Here is a 20,229-nt window from a genome sequence, read left to right on the forward strand (position 1 = left end):
TAAGCTTTGGAAGCACAAAGTGATACCATTCAAGAGGGAGGGGGAATGACAAGTACAGTAGTTTGGCCCCTCCAGCCAGACCCAGCAACAATGGGCAGCTGAGCATGTGGTCTAGAATCCCCACTCCATTAATAAACGGTTGCCATGTGCAAAATACAGAGCATTTTATAACCCACCACAGTAAATTAGCTCATTTTGATTTGACATACAAAAACAAAACAAAATACATCAGTAGGTTTCAGAGCAGAAATCTTGGTCCTTTAGGAGGCGGCTGAACATGAACATGGGGCACTTACGTACACAACAAGCATGTCAGCCCTATTTCTGCCCCAAAGCAATATTCTGTTCTTGCAGGAAGCGTCTTGCAGGAAGTGTCAGTGCTTAATCTTGCTTCCATCACCAGAACTTAAGAAATGACTTCACTGGGCCAGTAGAATGGTTATTGCAGCAGCAAACCAGGACTAACATAATCCTCTTTCAGCAACCAGGTCTGAAGAATGTGGTAGCAAGAGGTCATTATCAGAACTTGGAATGTAAGGACCTGAGAGCCACGAAGTTCCCTGCCAGCCTACCAGGAGCTGGGCTGACCCAACAGCTGTCCTGCAGGCTGGGAGATCTTGGCTCTAGGAGCCGTGACATAGGAAGGAGCCTACTGCAGCCCTTTTGCTTCCCAGCTATGGAAGTTGTGCTTAGCATTTACTCAGGAGCCACAGTGTGGCAAGATTATGTGGGAGAGCTAGCCAGACTGAAGCTCCAGCCTTACTAATCTGGCAACTGAAGTGTGTGCAGCAATACTCAGTTCAACACACAACTGAAGGTCACCAATGTCCCATGGTTCAAGTTGCCACAAGGCACATGCAAGTAATTGCTGCATGGCCAAGCATCCTTTAAAGCTACTCTGAGTCACAGTGCTACATAATCTGAGTAAGCACCCACCCATGATCAGCCCTGGGGGGTGCTGGAAACTCCTCCCAAATTTGCTTTCTTTAAATTAACATAGAACAATTTCTTCCATCTCTCCACCGTTTTCATCAGCTCACCAGAACAGGCAACGTCATTCATCATTCTTTGCACAGTGAAATAATCCAAATACGAGTCCCATAAGGTCGTTCAAAGCATTAGTTCCCCAAGGTGAATTTTAAGACGGTATTTTCCATTAGGTCACCACTGTCAAATCGCAGCTTGTTTGCAAGGGCTTGGCACCAAGCTAATTGCCAAGCCAGTTCAAACATGCCTGGCTGACAGGAAGAGCACAACCCAGCAAAAAGAACAGCAGCAGCCAGGCTTCTGGCAGCCCATTCAGAAACTAGTCTTCTCGTGAGTCACTCTCTAGACAAGGGGATTTGCATTCAAAGCCAGGTCTTGAGAAAGAACAATTAAGGCCACAAGTAGAAAAAGGAAGTTGCCTTAAAGCAAGAGATACCCCAGAATCCAGTGTAAATACGAGGCCCGCTCCACGGCGCCTCAGTACCTGATAAAGGAAGAGAGGCTTGGCTTAAACGCCTGCCTGGGTCTTCCACAAAGTGCTTCTGCAGACACCCAGAGGCAAGGACAACAGGAACAATGCGATGTCTCTGTTCAGCACCAACCCAGGATGAGACTTTAGAAGTAGAGAGCAGGTTCACTACTGAAGTCGGAGAGGCTGCTCTTGTCTGCTGGGGTGAGCTGGAAAGGAGGAAACAGAGACAAAAGGGATGGAAGCCACACTGCTCCCCTTCCAGAGAAGGGTGATACAGGGAAGGGCAGGGAGTGTAAGCATGGCATGAAGCATGGCCATTCAGTAGAGGAATAAAGCCAACAGAAACTGCTCCCCAAAGGAATATCTATAGGATCTCTATCTTCCTCCTGACAAGCCCAGAAACTCAGGTGTTACCTCTGCTCTTTGGTGTTTAAAAAAGCAATGAGCACCTCACCACACATTTAAATGTTGCAGGTGTGCTTAAGCCCCCTCTCAGCTAAAGACAAAGTGAGAGAGGAAAGAAGCAATGCACCCACCCCCTACCCACATACATACATCTTACCATGACCTGGTTGCCTGGTGGGTCAGCGTCCTGTGGAAAGGCTCCTGTGCTTGGAGGCATCTCCTCATATTGCTGCTCCTGCCACTTGCTGAACTCTACGGAGTGCTTTGGAGTGTAACCTGATAAACCTATTAAGAGAGTATAAAAATCTCAAGTTTGATCAGGAATCACCAGAAGTTGTAAACAGAAGTGAGAGATGGGGGTGAGACTATCAGAGGGGCTGATCCTCCTATGACCCTTGCTCTCTGAGGCTGGAACAAAGATACAGCTTGATGAATCCAATTGCATCAAAAGGCAAGCACACAGCTTCATCATCCCTACAGCCAAATGATGAACCAGAGCAGAGAATCATAGAACCATAGAATAGTAGAGTTGGAAGGGTCCTGTAAGGCCATCAAGTCCAACCCCCTGCTCAATGCAGGAATCCACCCTAAAGCATCCCTGACAGATGGTTGTCCAGCTGCCTCTTGAATGCCTCTAGTGTGGGAGAGACCACAACCTCCCTAGGACACTGGTTCCATTGTCATACTGCTCTAACAGTCAGGAAGTTTTTCCTGATGTCCAGCCAGAATCTGACTTCCTGTAACTTGAGACCGTTATTCCGTGTCCTGCACTCTGGGAGGATCGAGAAGAGATCCTGGCCCTCCTCTGTGTGACAACCTTTCAAGTCCTTGAAGAGTGCTCTCATCTCTCCCCTCAATCTTCTCTTCTCCAGGCTAAACAGGCCCAGTTCTTTCAGTCTCTCTTCATAGAGCTTTGTTTCCAGACCCCTGATCATCCTGGTTGCCCTCCTCTGAACACGCTCCAGCAGCACAAGAGAGAATACCTGAACTCCCCACATTATGCTTTAATATGACTGTATGACCAATAAAGTGAACACTCTCAGGCCTGGAATGGGGGTCATTCTGCAATTACTGAAAAGAACTACCAGTATATTCACAGAAGCATAAATAGTGGCGGAGTTTGGACGACCCGCTAATCAACAGTGGTTTCGCATTCTGTTCCCCCCACCCCACAATTGATTAGAGTGTCGTCTGAACTCAGCCAGTCAGAATTAAAGATGGAACTAGCTACTCTCTTCTGGTTGCATCCTCATAATCACTATCCTAAGCTAACAAGCATTGGAAGGGGGGCAACTCCCACCTTTCTACTATTCCTTGTGTGCATGACTGGAAAGCAATAGGTAGCAAAAGAAAAGAAGGAGCGCTTAAGGACAAAAGGAAGACCAAATATATTTCTTATCCTATTTTTAGGCCTTGCTCCTGGCTACCACAGACACATAAAGCCCATTCCCTGAACTGAAAGAGTTAAGTAGCAGCCACATTGCCTCCCCACTTACTTCCAAGGATCATGTGTAGCCACGAGTGGTGTGCCAAATAGCTTCAGCCAACCACAGAGCAGGAGAACTGAGTCGTGAGCAAGGATGGAATACCAGATGATCTCATCAGTGTAGCCGATAACACTACATGGCTTACCTGAGTCAGTTCCGTTTGAGTGCAAGGTACTGCTTGGGCGAGGAATGAACAGGGCAGGCGTCTCATCCACTTCTGTGGCATACTCTTCTTCCTCCTCCTTCTCCTCCTCCTCCACCAACGAGCTTTCTGATGGGTATTCAAACATTGTCTGCAGGCTGCTCTCATTGAAAGAAATCTTCATCTGAAAAAAGCAGGAAGAGCAATGAGAAGCTGCTTTGCAACTCTACCTGAACTTTGATCGAGCTGAATTTCTACTAGCTCACTTCACCTGAAGTTCACCCATTAAAAGGAAAACAATCCAATTGCAAATTTTAATAAGACCAGTGCTACATCCCCACTTTTTCCCTCAGGAGCAAAGAGAGACTTGACCACATTTTGGAATGGCTTTGAGATATCACAATAGGGAACAAGGACCACAAATGCCCTAGAAGCACCTCTGCTGCAGACCTCAAAGAATCATAGAATCATAGAATAGCAGAGTTGGAAGGGGCCTACAAGGCCATCGAGTCCAACCCCCTGCTCAATGCAAGAATAGTGAGACACACAAAATGAGTGACTGGCAACTGGAATAATCTCTCACAAACTTTTTGCCAGTGCAGATAGATAAAGATCTGCAGAATTTAAGAACTGGCATAATACTGTAGCTCAAGAAAGTGCTGTTTATTGACTCATTTGTGAATCATCTTTCTACCCAAAGGAGACATATAACTTTATAAACAATCTCATATCAAGATAATCAAATTAAAAATTGAGTAATCCATCTTTACAACACCCAGAGTATAGAGTAAAACAATTAAAACCCATCAAAAGCCAACCTAAATAAAGTAAAGCTAGGTAAAGATGGGGCGAGCCAGACCACCTTAAGGGAGTTCCATAACCTGAGTGCTGCCGCAGAAAAGGCCTTGTACCCTGCCTCCCTTCCAAGCCTAGTCACACCTGCTTGGTCTAAGTCAGCCTTCCAGGTTTCTGCACAGATCCATCTACGGTGTGCTTATCCCGCCCTTCTGCCAAGGAGTTCAGGACAATATACATGATTCTTCTCTCTCCACCACCACCAATTTATCCTCAGAACCCCATGAAGTGGGTCAAACACAGAAAGGGAAGGGGCAACTGGACCCAAGATCACCCAATGAACTTCATTGCTCAGTGGGAGAGCTGAACCCAGGTCTCTTGAGTCCTAGTCTGACATTCTAGCTACTACACCACAACGGCTCCCACACCCTGAACTGGGACACCTCCAAAGTAAAGTGGCAGAGCTGCTTATTTCAAGCCGCAAAAGCACGACTGCCTCCCATTCAATCTGACTCCAGGAGGAAGCGGGGCAAGAACTTTCAACCCCGAGAACTACCTTGCCAGCAACACTGGGTGGCCAGACAACAGGAATATGGGATCCTCCCACTTTAGCTTCTCTTTCACTCTTCCCTTTCTGCTTCATTTAGATTACCTTTCCTGATCAAACAAAGTATCACACTGAGGATGATTCTGGACATATCGGGTCAGGGAAGAAAAGGGCTGCTGAGACCAAGTCTTTAGTCTTCTAATTAGCAAGAGCAAGTTTCTCGAAATCAGGTGCCAGCAAGCTAGACTGAAGCTTCATTCCACACACTTGGTCACATTCAGGCTTTAAATCTTTAAACAGTTTTGGGCCCTGACAAGACAGAACTGCCACGCAAGCCTTCCTTGGAGCCCAGCGCTCTTCTTGCTGGTGCTAAAGGGTTCAGCAATGCTAGTAGCCTGCTGCAGCAATGGCAATTACTGAGCGCTGTGAAGTTTTAAGTCCTTCTAAATGTGTGCTACCACCACGGAGGCAGCCTCCAACAACCAAGCTAGAATAGATATCCAGTGATCGTTGCTGCTAGTATAGATATCCAGTGACCAGGACTACTACCGCACCGTTAACTTATTGCAAGCAGCAGCAAAAGCGCACCAGTTGTTCTCTACAGCTCTCCTTAAATCCAGAGGTTTCTATCAGTGGTGCCCTTTGGGTGCTGCAGCCTGCCTCAATTTAGGGATTTGCCAGTCTCCTACATGCATTCCAAGAATTCCTCACCTCCTTCATGATGCTGTGAATAACTGGCCTTCATTCTTCCTACAACCCTGTTGTGATTTGAAGGCTTCTGCACACTTCCCTCCACTGGATTGCTTGGAAAATGCCACAGAGCTGCCTAAGCAGATGACCTAGTCAGAAAGCTTCTCTCACTCAAGAGACATTCAATAGTAGCAGCCAAGATGTGAGGGGGTCACCGTCTATGCAGCTGGAGTGGCTGACTGAAATTCCACTCTCAAGGCCTGCATTGATTTCTGCTTCGTGTTTAATTCAGCCAATTGCTTTACTGTGGATTATCCCAGGAATCACTTGACAAGCCAAGCAGCATGCCTGGGCATTAGCAGGCCCTGTTTCACAATGAAAAGCACATTACTAAAGTTGCACTCCATTTCAGGCTGCATGACAGCTTCTGTAGCCACAGCTTTGTAAATGCTATGTAGGACAGCACAGCACTCAGATCCCAGCTAAGAGGAGCCAACCAACTACAGGCTCAGCTTACAGCCAGTAAAACGAACACATGGGCAAGAAGCACCTGGTATATTAATGAAAATGTATTTTGTAATAAAAAGAGCAAAAGCCAAAGTTCCCTGGATTCTTGTCAATGCCTCCAGGATACCACTTACATACCATTCTATTTCTTGATTTTGCAAACAAGATAAGCAAATTGATTAGGTTTATGCAAAATCACATGACTTGCAAAAAACCCCTCTTCCTCGTGCAATTTTCTCCCCTCAGTGTAACATATGCTCAGATTTTCAGAGATAGCACTAATCAGGTGGGCATGCAAAACATAGGTATCACAGCTGAACCACAGCTTTAAAGGTGAAACACCAGTGTTTTTCTAGTCCAGGTTCTGGACATCAGCCATGTTGCTCTCTGCCAGCGGGGAAGGATACCTATAGCGTTACCCCACACTCTCAAGCCCAGTACCAAAGAGCCAGAATCTCCCCTTACAGGAGAGAAAGCCCGTACAGTAACCAGCTCTCTGTAATCAATATGCTGAAGCACATGGCAGGCAGAGCAATACGCCAGGCTCAAAATACCACATGTCATTTACCAGAGGAGTTTCAAATTGCTCAGGAAATGTGTGTAGGGAGTAGACTTTGCATCCTCTCTCTGATCATAACTGGTTGAATGGGAAGGGAAGCAAATTCTGTTTCCTTATGAATCAGCTTGGCGAGATATGGAGTCACTCCTAGCAGCATACTTAACAGCAATGGAGCAATAAATACTACATATAGTTCATGCAACCTGTCAGATGTATATCAGCAGAACCAAGCATCCACAGTTAAGGACTCCGTGAAGGGACACCCAAGACGGGAAGGTCATGGTAGAGAGGTCAGACTAAATACAACCCCTGGGGAAGGTAATGGCAACCCACCCCAGTATTCTTGCCATGAAAACTAAATGGATCAGTACAACCAGAGATATGTCGGTATACCATCGGAAGATGGGACCCCCAGGTCGGAAGATGGTCAAAATGCTACTGGGGAGGAACAGAGGATAAGTTCAACTAGCCCCAGATGTGATGACGCAGCTAGCTCAAAGCCGAAAGGACGGCTAGCGGCCGACGGTGCTGGTGGTGAATGACGAATCCGATGTTCTAAAGATCAACACACCATAGGAACCTGGAATGTAAGATCTATGAGCCAGGGCAAATTGGATGTGGTTATTGGTGAGGTCAAGATTAAATATAGATATATTGGGTGTCAGTGAACTGAAATGGACTGGAATAGGTCATTTCTCATCAGATCACCACCAGATCTACTACTGTGGACAAGAGGATCACAGAAGAAATGGAGTAGCCTTCATAATTAATAATAAAGTGGCTAAAGCAGTGCTTGGATACAATCCAAAAAATGATAGAATGATCTCAATTCGAATTCAGGATAAGCCATTTAACATCACAGTGATCCAAATATATGCCCCAACCACAGATGCTGAAGAAGCAGAAGTAGATCAGTTCTATGAGGATCTGCAGCACCTACTGGATAATACACCAAAAAGAGATGTTATTTTCGTTACAGGAGACTGGAACGCTAAGGTGGGCAGTCAAATGACATCTGGAATTACAGGTAAGCATGGTCTAGGAGAACAAAATGAAGCGGGGCATAGGCTGATAGAATTCTGCCAGGACAACTCACTGTGCATAACAAACACTCTCTTCCAACATCCGAAAAGACGGCTTTATACATGGACTTCACCAGATGGCCGACAACGAAATCAGATTGACTACATCCTTTGCAGCCAAAGGTGGCGGACATCTATACAGACAGTAAAAACAAGACCTGGAGCTGACTGTAGTTCAGATCACGAACTTCTTATTGCACAATTTAGAATCAAACTAAAGAGAATAGGGAAGACCCACAGATCAGTTAGATATGAGCTCACTAATATTCCTAATGAATATGCAGTGGAAGTGAAGAATAGATTTAAGGGACTAGATTTAGTAGATAGGGTCCCGGAAGAACTATGGACAGAAGTTCGCAACATTGTCCAAGAGGTGGCAACAAAAAAGTCCCAAAGAAAAAGAAAACCAAGAAGGCAAGATGGCTGTCTGCTGAGACACTGGAAGTAGCCCAAGAAAGAAGGAAAACAAAAGGCAACAGTGATAGGGGGAGATATGCCCAATTAAATGCAAAATTCCAGAGGTTAGCCAGAAGAGATAAGGAATTATTTTTAAACAAGCAATGTGCGGAAGTGGAAGGAGACAATAGAATAGGAAGGACAAGAGACCTCTTCCAGAAAATTAGAAATATCAGAGGTAAATTCCAGGCAAAAATGGGTATGATCGGAGAGCTTCGGCTATTGGGCGGTATAAAAATGTAATAAATAAATAAATAAATGATCAAAAACAAAGATGGCAAGGACCTAACAGAAACAGAAGAGATCAAGAAAAGGTGGCAAGAATATACAGAAAATCTGGATAGGAAGGAGAATAATATCGGGGATAGCTCAGATGGTGTAGTCAGTGAGTTAGAGCCAGACATCCTGAAGAGTGAGGTTGAATGGGCCTTAAGAAGCATTGCTAATAACAAGGCAGCAGGAGACGACGGTATCCCAGCTGAACTGTTTAAAATATTGCAAGATGATGCTGTCAAGGTGATGCATGCCATATGCCAGCAAATTTGGAAAACACAAAAATGGCCATCAGACTGGAAAAAATCAACTTATATCCCCATACCAAAAAAGGGAAACACTAAAGAATGTTCAAACTATCGGACAGTGGCACTTATTTCACATGCCAGCAAGGTAATACTCAAGTTCCTGCAAGGTAGACTCCAGCAATTCATGGAGCGAGAATTGCCAGATGTACAAGCTGGGTTTAGAAAAGGCAGAGGAACTAGAGACCAAATTGCCAATATCCGCTGGATAATGGAGAAAGCCAGGGAGTTCCAGAAAAACGTCTATTTCTGTTTTATTGACTATTCTAAAGCCTTTGACTGTGTGGATCATAACAAACTGTGGCAAGTTCTTGGTGGTATGGGGACACCAAGTCATCTTTGTGAACCGCCCAGAGAGCTCCGGCTATTGGGCGGTATAGAAATGTAATAAATAAATAAATAAAAATCTTGTCTGCCTCCTGAGGAATCTGTATAACGAACAAGTAGCAACAGTAAGAACAGACCACGGAACAACGGACTGGTTTAAGATTGGGAAAGGAGTACGGCAGGGTTGTATACTCTCACCTTACCTATTCAACTTTTATGCAGAACACATCATGCGACGTGCTGGGCTTGACAAATCCAAGGCTGGAGTTAAAATCGCAGGAAGAAACATTAACAATCTCAGATATGCAGATGACACCACTTTGATGGCTGAAAGCGAGGAGGAGCTGAGGAGCCTTATTACAAAGGTGAAAGAAGAAAGTGCAAAAACTGGGTTGCAGTTAAACCTCAAAAAAACCAAGATTATGGCAACCAGCTTGATTGATAACTGGCAAATAGAGGGAGAAAACGTGGAGGCAGTGACAGACTTTGTATTTCTGGGCACAAAGATTACTGCAGATGCTGACTGCAGCCAGGAAATCAGAAGACGTCTACTTCTTGGGAGGAGAGCAATGACAAATCTTGATAAAATAGTTAAGAGCAGAGACACCACACTGACAACAAAGGTCCGCATAGTTAAAGCAATGGTATTCCCCGTAGTAACCTATGGCTGCGAGAGCTGGACCATAAGGAAATCTGAGCGCAGGAAGATAGATGCTTTTGAACTGTGGAGTTGGAGGAAAATTCTGAGAGTGCCTTGGACTGCAAGAAGATCAAACCAGTCCATACTCCAGGAAATAAAGCCAGACTGCTCACTTGAGGGAATGGTATTAAAGGCAAAACTGAAGTACTTTGGCCACATAATGAGAAGACAGGATACCCTGGAGAAGAGGCTGATGCTAGGGAAAGTGGAAGGCAAAAGGAAGAGCAGCCGACCAAGGGCAAGATGGATGGATGATATTCTGGAGGTGGCAGACTTGACCTTGGGGGAGCTAGGGGTGGCAACGGCCGACAGAAAGCTCTGGCGTGGGCTGGTCCATGAAGTCACAAAGAGTCGGAAACGACTTAACGAATAAACAACAACATTTTATAGAGACCAGGTGTCTGTATAAAAAGAAAGCTTTGTCAATTTGTATTAGACTTGATTATCGTCTATGCAGAATACGTATACACACTACGGGTTATATTTTGTGTCCCTCTAAGGAAAGGCCATGCCTTTAGAAAAGATGCGCAGGTGAATGATCAGAATTTTTCATATCAAGTAGTGCAGTGGCTCCCAAAGCGGGCAGTACTGCCCCCTTGGGGTGGGTGGGATTGCACAGGGGGGCTTTAAGAGGCAAGGGGGTGGCAGGGGGGCGCTAAGAGGCAGAGAGGCGGCAGGGGGGCGCTCAAGGTGGTCTTTTCCCAGAAGCGCCTCTCCAGAAGGACTTAAAACCCAGGGACATTTTTATAGGAGAAGGTAGTTTGGTCCCAAGCCATATAGGGGAAGAATCCACACATGTATTACTACCATTTAAGAAGAGTCCTTTTAACGGTGAATTGAAATGTTTCAAAAGCACCAAAACGCTAATGAAGAGATTTACTCTGCTTGGTGTGCCCCGCCATGCTAGCTGCAAAACAGAGGCGTTAGCTCTATTCCCTCCCTCCCTCCCTTGGCAAGCCTGCGGCGGGTGCTTCCCATTTAAAGGGGCTGCATGCAGCACGGCCCCTTTTTCATTCTCAGCTCATCAGCTCAGCCGCTCCGCCCAGCCACTGCTGCTCAGCCCAGGTGCCCAGACCAGCAGGATCCATTGCTTTGCTCAGTAATGACCTCAAAGAAATCAGGCATGACATTGCTTATTTGTCTGAACTATTTGCAACGTGGTGATTTAAGACTCATGTTAAGTGACTTTAAACCAGACATTGGGAAACTGGTATCACTTCAAGCCCATCCATCCCATTAAGAATTTACAGAATAGTGAGGTACTCTACCCTAGTTACTAAATGTGATATCTAATATTCTTGCTAAATGACTATCAGACTTTGAAAAGATGATATCACTGGATCAAGTTCATCAATTATGTTCAACTGAATAAACTAAAAAAAATGTAATTGTATTTTGAATAAATATTCAATTAATTGTTACTGTTTTGAATTTTGATATTATCTTCCTTAGTGGGTCGTTGAAAACTGCTATTCTGAATAATGATTTTTATAGTATAGGGTAGGGGGCACTGGGTTTGAGTTTGTGGAACCAAGGGGGCGGTTACCTGAAAAAGTTTGGGAACCACTGAAGTAGTGAATAATGGAAGCAGATTAAAGCTATTTAAAAGCATTTAAGCCACTTTGACCTGGTTCAGATGTCACTGCTACCCAGGATTTAAAGTTTAAACCCTGGGTAGACGTGAACAAGCAACCATGCAGGCTCCCAGCCCGTCCTACTGAACTCTGTTCCTGGTTGTTTAGCAAGACATCCAAATGCACAATTGGAGGAACAACCCAGACTTGTACCCTAAGAACTAACCCAGGAGTGGGTGGCCAGCCAGGACCCAGCATGCTCACTTCCACTCCCTACTATGATGTCTGTACTTGATCATTATCTGCTTCCTGGCTCCACGAAAACTACGCTCTTCTCTGTACCGTTCTAACTTTTTCCAAGCTGGTCCCTTTTTGAGTCAGCAACCTGTATTTCCCTGGTAACACTCATTTTGCCAACAAAAGTACTTGGAGAGAAATAGACTATTAATGTCTAGACGTATTTTAGAAGTAATCCTTTACATGAGAGCTCTAGGCAAGAAATGTTTAAGGACAGAGAAGAACAGGTATTTCACAGCAGCACTATGGGGGTGGGGAAGCTCAGGTCCAGGGACCCAATCCGGCATTCCAGGGTTGCCCAGATGTCCTCATCCCCTTTCCCTGGCCCAACTACCTTTTCCTTAACCACCAATTGTGTCCTGTCCCTCATCCCCTTCTAGTTACCTAGGGAGGTTGTGGGCTCTCCCACACTAGAGGCCTTCAAGAGGCAGCTGGACAACCATCTGTCGGGGATGCTTTAGGGTGGATTCCTGCATTGACCAGGGGGTTGGACTCGATGGCCTTGTAGGCCCCTTCCAACTCTGCTATTCTATGATTCTAAAGGTTGAAGTGCCTCTCCTAAGACTTAGATACTGGCAGTAAGAGCTTTAAGCTACAATAAGCTGGTGTGCTTTTTTTTTTTTAATGCCCCCCCCCGCCTTTTGCCCTGGCCCTTCCCCCACCCAACCCAGTTTCTCCAATATTAAATTTAGTCCTCCAGCTAAGAGGCTCCCCACCTCTTTTAGTAATATGGAGCAGGCAACTGTTTTGCCTTTCCCTTATTCGCAGTCAGACCAAGAGCCAGGAATCCACAGCTTTGGTGCAACCTGAACACAACAGCAGCACAATGGCTATTCAGTCCTAGGTTTCCTTCCTCCTTTTCACAGCATGGGATATAAATAGCAGCATTAGTCAGGACAAGAGGGAAATCTTTCAGCAGCAGCATGAGAGGACGGAGAGGGGTGCTGTGCGCACACTTGACTATGATTAGTAGGATAATAAAGATTAGATAACGTCATAGATGTGGTTAGTCAAACCTCTGGTCAACCAAGAGACCAGTTGTCAAGACACTCATACTTGGAGTGCAAGTCTCAGCACAAAAAATGGGTGTTTGCAATCTGAGCACGGGAATGCCAATGTTTACCAAACATTGTATACCAAAAGAGTTAATTCACATTCCTCCTCCTCTAGCTCAAACTACAACATTCTATAACCTTTGATCACTTGATATTTTCATTTTTCCATCATTATTTCTGCTATACAACTCTACAGTCAGATATAGCATTACAGACTCAGCAAGGGCATAACAATTAAATGCATTTGGAGAAAACATGTTCTGCTAGGTTCAGCATGAGTGGGTTGTGTGTGGTTGGTTTTTTTTTTTAAAGTGAACACACCTTAATGTCCCTGCAAAGTACAGCTACTGCTTGGCCCTGTAGCTCCTTACTGGATAAGAACAGTAAAACTATCAGACTGCATCTGGGTCAGCTTCTAAGCAGCTATAATCTTGCAGAACGAGGGGAGGTGCAAAAGAGAGAGAGAGAGAGAGAGGGCTAAGCCATACTTTATACCCAACAGTCTTTGCAGTTATGTCTATGCCTATCAGCCATGAAGGCTTGAATGACCTTCCTTTGGTGGTCTTGTGTGGGAAACATGGAGAACACAATCTACTCACCGTTGTTTACGCTCAAATCTGAAAGCCAAATGCTAGGAGGAGAGGGAAATACGTTCTCTGTCCTCCGCCCACTCTTGGAAATCCCAACCAAAGATTCAAGCCTTCTAGACCAGCACACAAGAGAACATAAAAGGGTGTTCTCATGGGATATAACTGGGCCAGGCAGCAGTCTAAAGACCTCTCTCCTTCCCATCAATGGCACTTACATATGTTACAAACGTTTGCAAACATTTTTGTTGGAATCCCTTCTCCTAAGAGATCATAGTTTAGGTCTGAATGCCTTGGCTAGCTGCTCAGCCTTATCCTTTTCTTCCAGGAAAAAAGGAAGATCAAAGACAAAGAAGAAGGGGCTGGTTTTGTTCCATCTTGTAGAGCTTTTAACAGTTCTTTGATTCAAGACTGTTCTAGGTTAGAATTTGGGTGTTGTTGGGCTAAAAGAGATACAGCCTGACTTGCTTAGGCTATATTTTTAAACATGATCCACCAACCCATTGACAGTTCTTCAAGCAATTATTTGCAGAGCCCAGGGGAAACCAGACCTTTCTTCCATGCCTGGAATCAGGGCAGATTCACCAGTGATTTGCACCCTATTTCAAAAACCAAATGGTATAGATGGCCTAGTAGCTCACCAACACAATGATCCATTGTCTAGCATCATTTTGGACCAAAACATATCCCAATCCAGCTCAGCAATAGCTCTTTATGAGAAAATGACTGTGCCCCATTGTCAACTTCCCCTCACCCCATTTCTGGCATGCTGTCAAAGCTACAGCCTCATGCCTGTTACCACAAGAAGAGATGTTAACTCCTGCAGCAGCTTGGCAGACAGAGGAAGTCTCTTAAAACCACTTAGCAGCAGCTCAAGCATCACTCCTAGGATCCCAGACTTTCTACAGACAGCCTGAACATCTGTATATATTATTGTTTTGGGAATTCTGAGTTTGGTGGAGAGTTCCTAGTGCCCCACAAAAGACAGCACCAAGAATGAACTCTGCAGTCTCATAATTAAGTTAGAAGTGAAGAGCCATGCTCCAGCATGAGGGTGTAGTAATTTCAGCACAACTCACCTGCTATGCCAACAGTTCCTGAAAGGTGCATGTTGGGGTTCTTCTAGTTAGCACAAAAGGAAATTCTCAGTTCACCTACAGAGTTCAAAATCCACAACACAGACTCCCACCAATCCCCAATACACCTCACTTTCTGGCCAGGTGAACATTCACAGCTGTCATATCAAAAAAGTTTGCTTTTCAAAGCAAACCTCCAAAGAAAGCAGCACTACCGGAACAATCACAAATTCTTATTGCAGAAACACCCATTTGAACCAGGTCCAAACACCAGAAGACTGCAAGCTGGCTGAATGATGCAGCACAGGACTGAAATGTAGGCATTGTCCTGGACAAGGAAGGCCTCTTCTCCTGCAGGACACTCCCGAGATCAATGAAGTCAGCCATGCTGAACTTTCACCACCTCTTGTTAATTACACAGGCTAGAGGGGACCAGTGTGAGCTGGAGAAAACCTGCTCATGTGTCTTACAAAGAGAGGAGGCACTGGAACACACCACCCTTGTCCCATAGCTTCACACAGGCCAGCTAACTCTTAACCCACATTAAGTATGGTTTGGTGCATCTATGCCAAGAGGTTACCCAGTGCAACTAGAAGTAGTACACTATGTTCATCGAACACTTCTGCACAGGTTGTTAATCCTTAGCATGAAATGTTCTGGCAAGGACAGAGATTGAGAAGACTTGAAGTAGATCATTTACAGAGAACACAGCCATTCCTTTGGATTTGTCACATCTTGATCATGTGCCAAGACAGGCGAGAAAGGCTGTATCAGAAAAATGGTTGATCGCCATTATTGCCTGGCAGAACTCAAGCCAGGTGGTTACCTTTTTGCGACGGGAGCCCGATTTGCTCATGCAGGACTTATCCAGAGAGAGGTAGCCCCCGATCACCTCAATCTCATTCACAGTGGGGTAGCGCTTTTTAAGGAGCTGACCCAGATCCTGGTGGGGCGTATCACTCCTGGCTTTGGCTTGGCTTTCTTCTTCCTCCTCTTCTTCCTCCTGCAGCCAAGCTCTGCTGAAGGTCTCCAGTCCAGCGCTGGGGGGTTTCCGTTTGGGCACAATGGTAATGGTGTTGCTACCTTTCTGAGACACAGTGGCAAAGCCAGCAGGGTGGGGCCTGTATGAGAGTACAGCAGAGTCCTCCATATCATGTACCAAGTTATTTTCTTGGGGCACATCAAAGCCCTCCAGCCTTGGACTCAGGACTTTCAAGGGGGGCAAGTGATCAGACTCCAGCTCCACCAAGTCCTCATCAATGTAAGTCACAGGCACCAAAGTCTCTGCCGGCTTCTCAGGGCCAGCTGGCAGGCCCCCTCCTGGCAACGTCGGGAGGGTTTCTGAAGGTTCAGGTGGGCCTGGGACTTCCCCTCTCTGACGGGGCACGAAGAGAAAGGAGTTGCGGGAGTTGAGGCGCAGGCTGGCCAAGGCCTGTGCTTGGACATCATGGGCAGGGATGGCAGCCAGGTCCGGCTTCGGGGCCGGGTGGATCTCAAAGGAGCAGCTGGAGCTGGACAGTGGCGTGAGCCGGGGCGAGCCGGCGGTGGCACAGCTGTCCTGACTGGCACTGGACGGCAGTGGCGGGGTCTCGACAGCTCCCTCGGGCTTTGGCTTCCACGAGTTGGCTCGGATTGGAGATGAAGCTGCAGCGGTGCTTGGCGATGGCACTGGCTTGAGGCCGGCGGGGGCTGCGACACACTGACTTCGCCCCTTGGGCACAGCTAGCATGGCCACGGCGTCCTCCTCCAGGGCCACAGGCCCATTGCTGAGCATAGGGCCAGCGACATGCCCGGGGATGGCGGGGCCAGGGGGGCGGTAGCCCCGCGGATTCACCGTGAATGAATTGGAGCCAATCTTCTGCACAAAATGTCTGGTGCCGGGCTGGGGGCTGCATGGAGAACTAGGGCGGACGGCACCAGTGGGGACAGCAGGTGGGGGTGCAGGAACTGCTTCATCCTCCAGGCAAGCGTTTGGCACCCCTGGCCCCAGGCGGGGGCCCTCTCCGCCCCACCACTTCGCCCTGGCCACGTTACCCCCCCGGGGCCGCCTGTCGAACTTCTGCAGCAGCCGGCTGACCCTGCCGGGCTCCGAGGCCAGCTGGAAGCCTGCCCCGCTGGGGGCCGACCCGGGCCTGGCCGGGGAGGGCTCGTAGATGACGACTTCGGCGGCTCGGATCTCGGTGACGGCGGAGCCGCCGCGGGAGAGCAGTTCGCGGAAAGGGTCCCTGCTTCGGGGGGAGGGCGAGGCCGGTGACACCACGGGGGAAACCTGGCGCGGCGGCCCCGGCGCTCCGGAGGCGGCCTGGGACTCGATGATGAGGATGTTGTCAGCGCGGATGGTGCGGATGCCCGGCATGGAGCTGTAGAGCTCGAGCAGCTGCGTCAAGGCCGGGGGCTCCGGCGCCGGTGAGCTGGGGGCGGCGGCCGCGCAGGCGGCGGGCCCGTGAGGCGGCGGCGGCGGCGGCGGGGGCGGCGGGACGCGCCTCCGCCGCCGCCGCCTGCGCTCGCTCTCCTGCCGCATGAAGGGGTTCTCCCGCAAGGGGCCCAAGCTCTCGGCCACCACCAGCCGCTCGCCCGGCCCCTGTCTCGGCGCCGCCTCGCCCTTCGGTCTCGCCGCCTCCGGCGCCCGACCGAGCTCCACGCCGGCCGCCAGCTTGGCCCGCTTGCGCTCCAGGATAGCTCGCTTCCAGGCCGGCAGGCCGGCCGCCGCCGCTCCGGGACCCAGAGGTGGGCTGCTCATGGCGACGGCGGAAGGAGAAGCGGCCGCCGGCACCGACCGACCCGGCCGGCCGCCGCGCAAGAATGAGCCCCGGCAAGCGGCAGTGCCGCCCATTGGGCAGGACCCTTGTCCGGGCGCCACCCATTGGTCGAATGTGGGGAGCGTGTCCTGAGGTAGCGGCGAAGATGATTGGGTGAAGGGCTTGAGCGCCCGCCTCTGAATCCGAGAGGGACGCCGTCATTAGCCACGGGGTTCGGCCAGCGCTTGAGGTGGCGCCTCAGCTGATTGGGTAGGAGATGAACGGCCCCGCCCTTACGCCGAGGAAAGGCTCCCATTGGTCACGAATATCGCTCGAAACGCATCCATTGGACGGGGTGATTGACCATCGCTTGAGGAAACGACGAGGCTTATTGGTCGTCTCAAATGCAGAGGAATTCGTTTAGAAACCCACCCATTGGGAAAAGCGGCTTCATGTAACGATTAGAACATGAACCATAAACATTCCCATCTCTATGGTTTCTACCGGCACTATCCTATTGGGTGGCTAGGTTGCTCACCGAGCATGTTCATTGGATAAGAGTACCATCTTCCGCCCTTTCACCAGGGTAATGGGGCAGCTCATTGGCTAAGTGACTCACAAGCTTCCGCCTTCGTACCTGCTCCCCCACCTCACCTCTCTCGGAACAGAGGTCCGGAACCCTGTCTGTTTGTGTACGCCATCGCCTATGAGCCAGACCGGGGAGGCCTAAAACGGTAGCGGTGTATACCTGACTGAAATCGCTTTTCACCATTATGATTTTAATCGTTGAGAGTCTCCTCGTAATTAGAAAGGGAGCCATCTTTATTTTTTTAAACCCGATGGTACTTCTGTACATGTGCAGAGTGCCCCTCCCCACAACAGCCACGTCCACAGGGATCAGCCCAGGAGCAAGGTAAACGGATAACTAAAGAAGGGGCACCCCTGGGCATGTGCAAAGTGCAATTTCCCTCTCAAGCACCCAGGGTCCCACTTCACACAGCAGCGCAGCCAAGTCTTCCAAGAAGTGCCTTCTTCTCCTGCTCCTTATTTTATTTTATTGATTTATTTTATTTTATTGATTAATGTAAAAAATCTAAAGCCTGCTCACTTTTAAAAAAATAGATTACAAGAAAGTCTTCAAAATACTTGACAATAGCCCAAAACTGAAATCCAACCAGAAACATTGAGAATTCCCCCATGAGAAGGGAAGTAAACCAGAATAATACCAAACCCCACGCGTAACTCAGCTCAAAATGAAAAGGCCTGTACTATTTTCAAATAGGAGTGAAACCTTTTACCACACAACTGTGGGAACTGTAAAGTCAGCCCAATTAAATTTCCAGGGAGCATACAGTAGCCTGCATTGGCCACTGACGAAGACTTCGTGTTGAAACGCGTTTGGCTTGTTTATCTTACGTTGTTTTTGTCAGATATTTTTTTCCTGTGCAATATGTTATTGCACTTTTAATGTAATATTATTGTAAATTCCAATTTTATTTTTATTTTTTTAGCATCATCTGGTTGTTCGTTAAGGATTTCACCTTTCCTTGCCCTTGTATGAATGCAGGAACCTACTAAGCAAGCGTGGTATATTAGTCTCCAGAGTATTCGAGAATTGGGCATCTCTCCTCCCTCTGGATCCCCATCTGGCAGTACACACTAAAAGCACTCAAAATGAGGAATCTCTTAACCATAATAATTTAATTGAGCTTGATAGTGCTGGGAACATACCTTCCACCTATGAACATATGGGCAACCCAGAGTTAAAACGTTAAATTCTCTGGAGCCCCCATTCTTTAGTTGTATGTCACACATTCCTGGCACTGAAAATGGGCTCCGGGGCTCAGCCCCAGCTCAGGGAAAATCCTGATCGTGCCAGCCAAGGGGATATAGAGGAGGCATTCTCCCACATAGCAACTGACCTTTGGGCCTTCTCCTTCTCCAGGAGAGCCACTCCCAGGCATGGCCCCTGTGTTCAAACAAAGCAGTTTCACTTGAGCAGTGCCTCGGATTAAACCCAAGCAATGAACAAAGCCTTCTGTGGTTTCCCCGACACTCTTCCTGCTCTTGTGAACCCTTTCAGGTGGGGAACCATCCTCCCCACTGCAGAGTTTTTTAGTCCAAGGCTTGCAGGGTTCCCCTCAGGGCATCCAGCCAGCCACTGTATGGACACATCACCGGCCTTGATAGGTCGGTGTGCTCTAACCAAGGGCCCATGCCTGGAATTTCCCTACAATGGCAAGGCTGTGCCATGGAGCGCAGGAAATACAAAAACCAAGGCGTGCCTGGGAACAGGTATATTTTCCTCACCAGCAGGGTAACCACAGCCAGCATGCATTTCAGATGAGCCAATGCCTTGGGGGAGGCTCCTGTATAGACTGTTTTTGAAGAAGTAGGGGGAATTTCACCTTAGTAAAAGGTTTTTGAGGTTGTCCCATGCCAGGGTGCAGTCAGGGCCTGCTGCAAATATTAATGCTTCATACGGCTTTTCTGTACCCCTTTGAATGGATGAAATTCCATAAGCTGTACCTTTGGTTTCGACTTGACTGCGCCTATTTCACAGATGGAGAACCAAAACTGAGGAAGCCCAACTCAAGCCAAGGAGGCACACAGGTTCCCTTCAGTTTCCTGGCTTCCCCACTCTTGGCAGGATTCCAACTCACTCCCTGGAGTTCCAAAGCTTCCTAAGGACTGGTATCTCCTCTGTTGATTGCAGACAAGCCCAGAGAGCCCCAGCAGCTTCCATTAGACCAGACAGAAATAGCTGAGCTCTGGGGCGTCATTGTTCTGCCACTTTTTTGGACAGACACCCTCCCTCCAGAGCCTTACTTCAGGAATTTCAACATGCCCCAATATTCAACCCAAGGAAACATACCTTCCACAGCCCTTTTTTATCTTCTAGAGGACCTTCGTTGTCAAATTGTAGCCTTGTACTAATTTGGCCTCTCTTTCTTTTTCTTTACAGTATCTGGTTAGGAGCCAGCCGCTTCATGTACCCTTCTGCTGTTTGATTACAAGGAAGAATTGCAGCCAGGTCCCCTTGATTTAGGAGCCTCTCCTGCCTCCTTATCATTGTATCTTCCCAGTTTGCCTTGGTCTGCAACTTTTTCTCGACAATATAGTTCTCGATAACGAGACAAGAGAGACAGCCCAGAAGGTGCTGGAAAC

The 20,229-nt window shown here is 47.7% G+C and overlaps 1 protein-coding gene across 2 annotated transcripts; it reads right to left on the reverse strand.

Moving 5' to 3' along the window:
* Window positions 1-744: 744 nt before the first annotated feature.
* Window positions 745-17,086, reverse strand: TPRN (taperin). Of its 2 annotated transcripts, none has more exons than XM_063144628.1 (4): window positions 15,150-17,086; window positions 3,497-3,677; window positions 2,022-2,149; window positions 745-1,665 (listed from the first exon to the last, which is right to left on the reverse strand). In XM_063144628.1, exons 1-4 carry the CDS (start codon window positions 17,061-17,063, stop codon window positions 1,603-1,605), a joined length of 2,286 nt encoding a protein of 761 aa, XP_063000698.1. In that variant the 5' UTR covers window positions 17,064-17,086; the 3' UTR covers window positions 745-1,602. The 2 variants fall into 2 exon arrangements, with proteins under 2 accessions (XP_063000698.1, XP_063000697.1); XM_063144627.1 differs by having other exon boundaries at window positions 2,022-2,152.
* Window positions 17,087-20,229: the final 3,143 nt, after the last annotated feature.

The sequence above is a fragment of the Elgaria multicarinata genome, chromosome 19 (assembly GCF_023053635.1).
Source record: "Elgaria multicarinata webbii isolate HBS135686 ecotype San Diego chromosome 19, rElgMul1.1.pri, whole genome shotgun sequence".
Classification (NCBI taxonomy): Eukaryota; Metazoa; Chordata; class Lepidosauria; order Squamata; family Anguidae; genus Elgaria; species Elgaria multicarinata.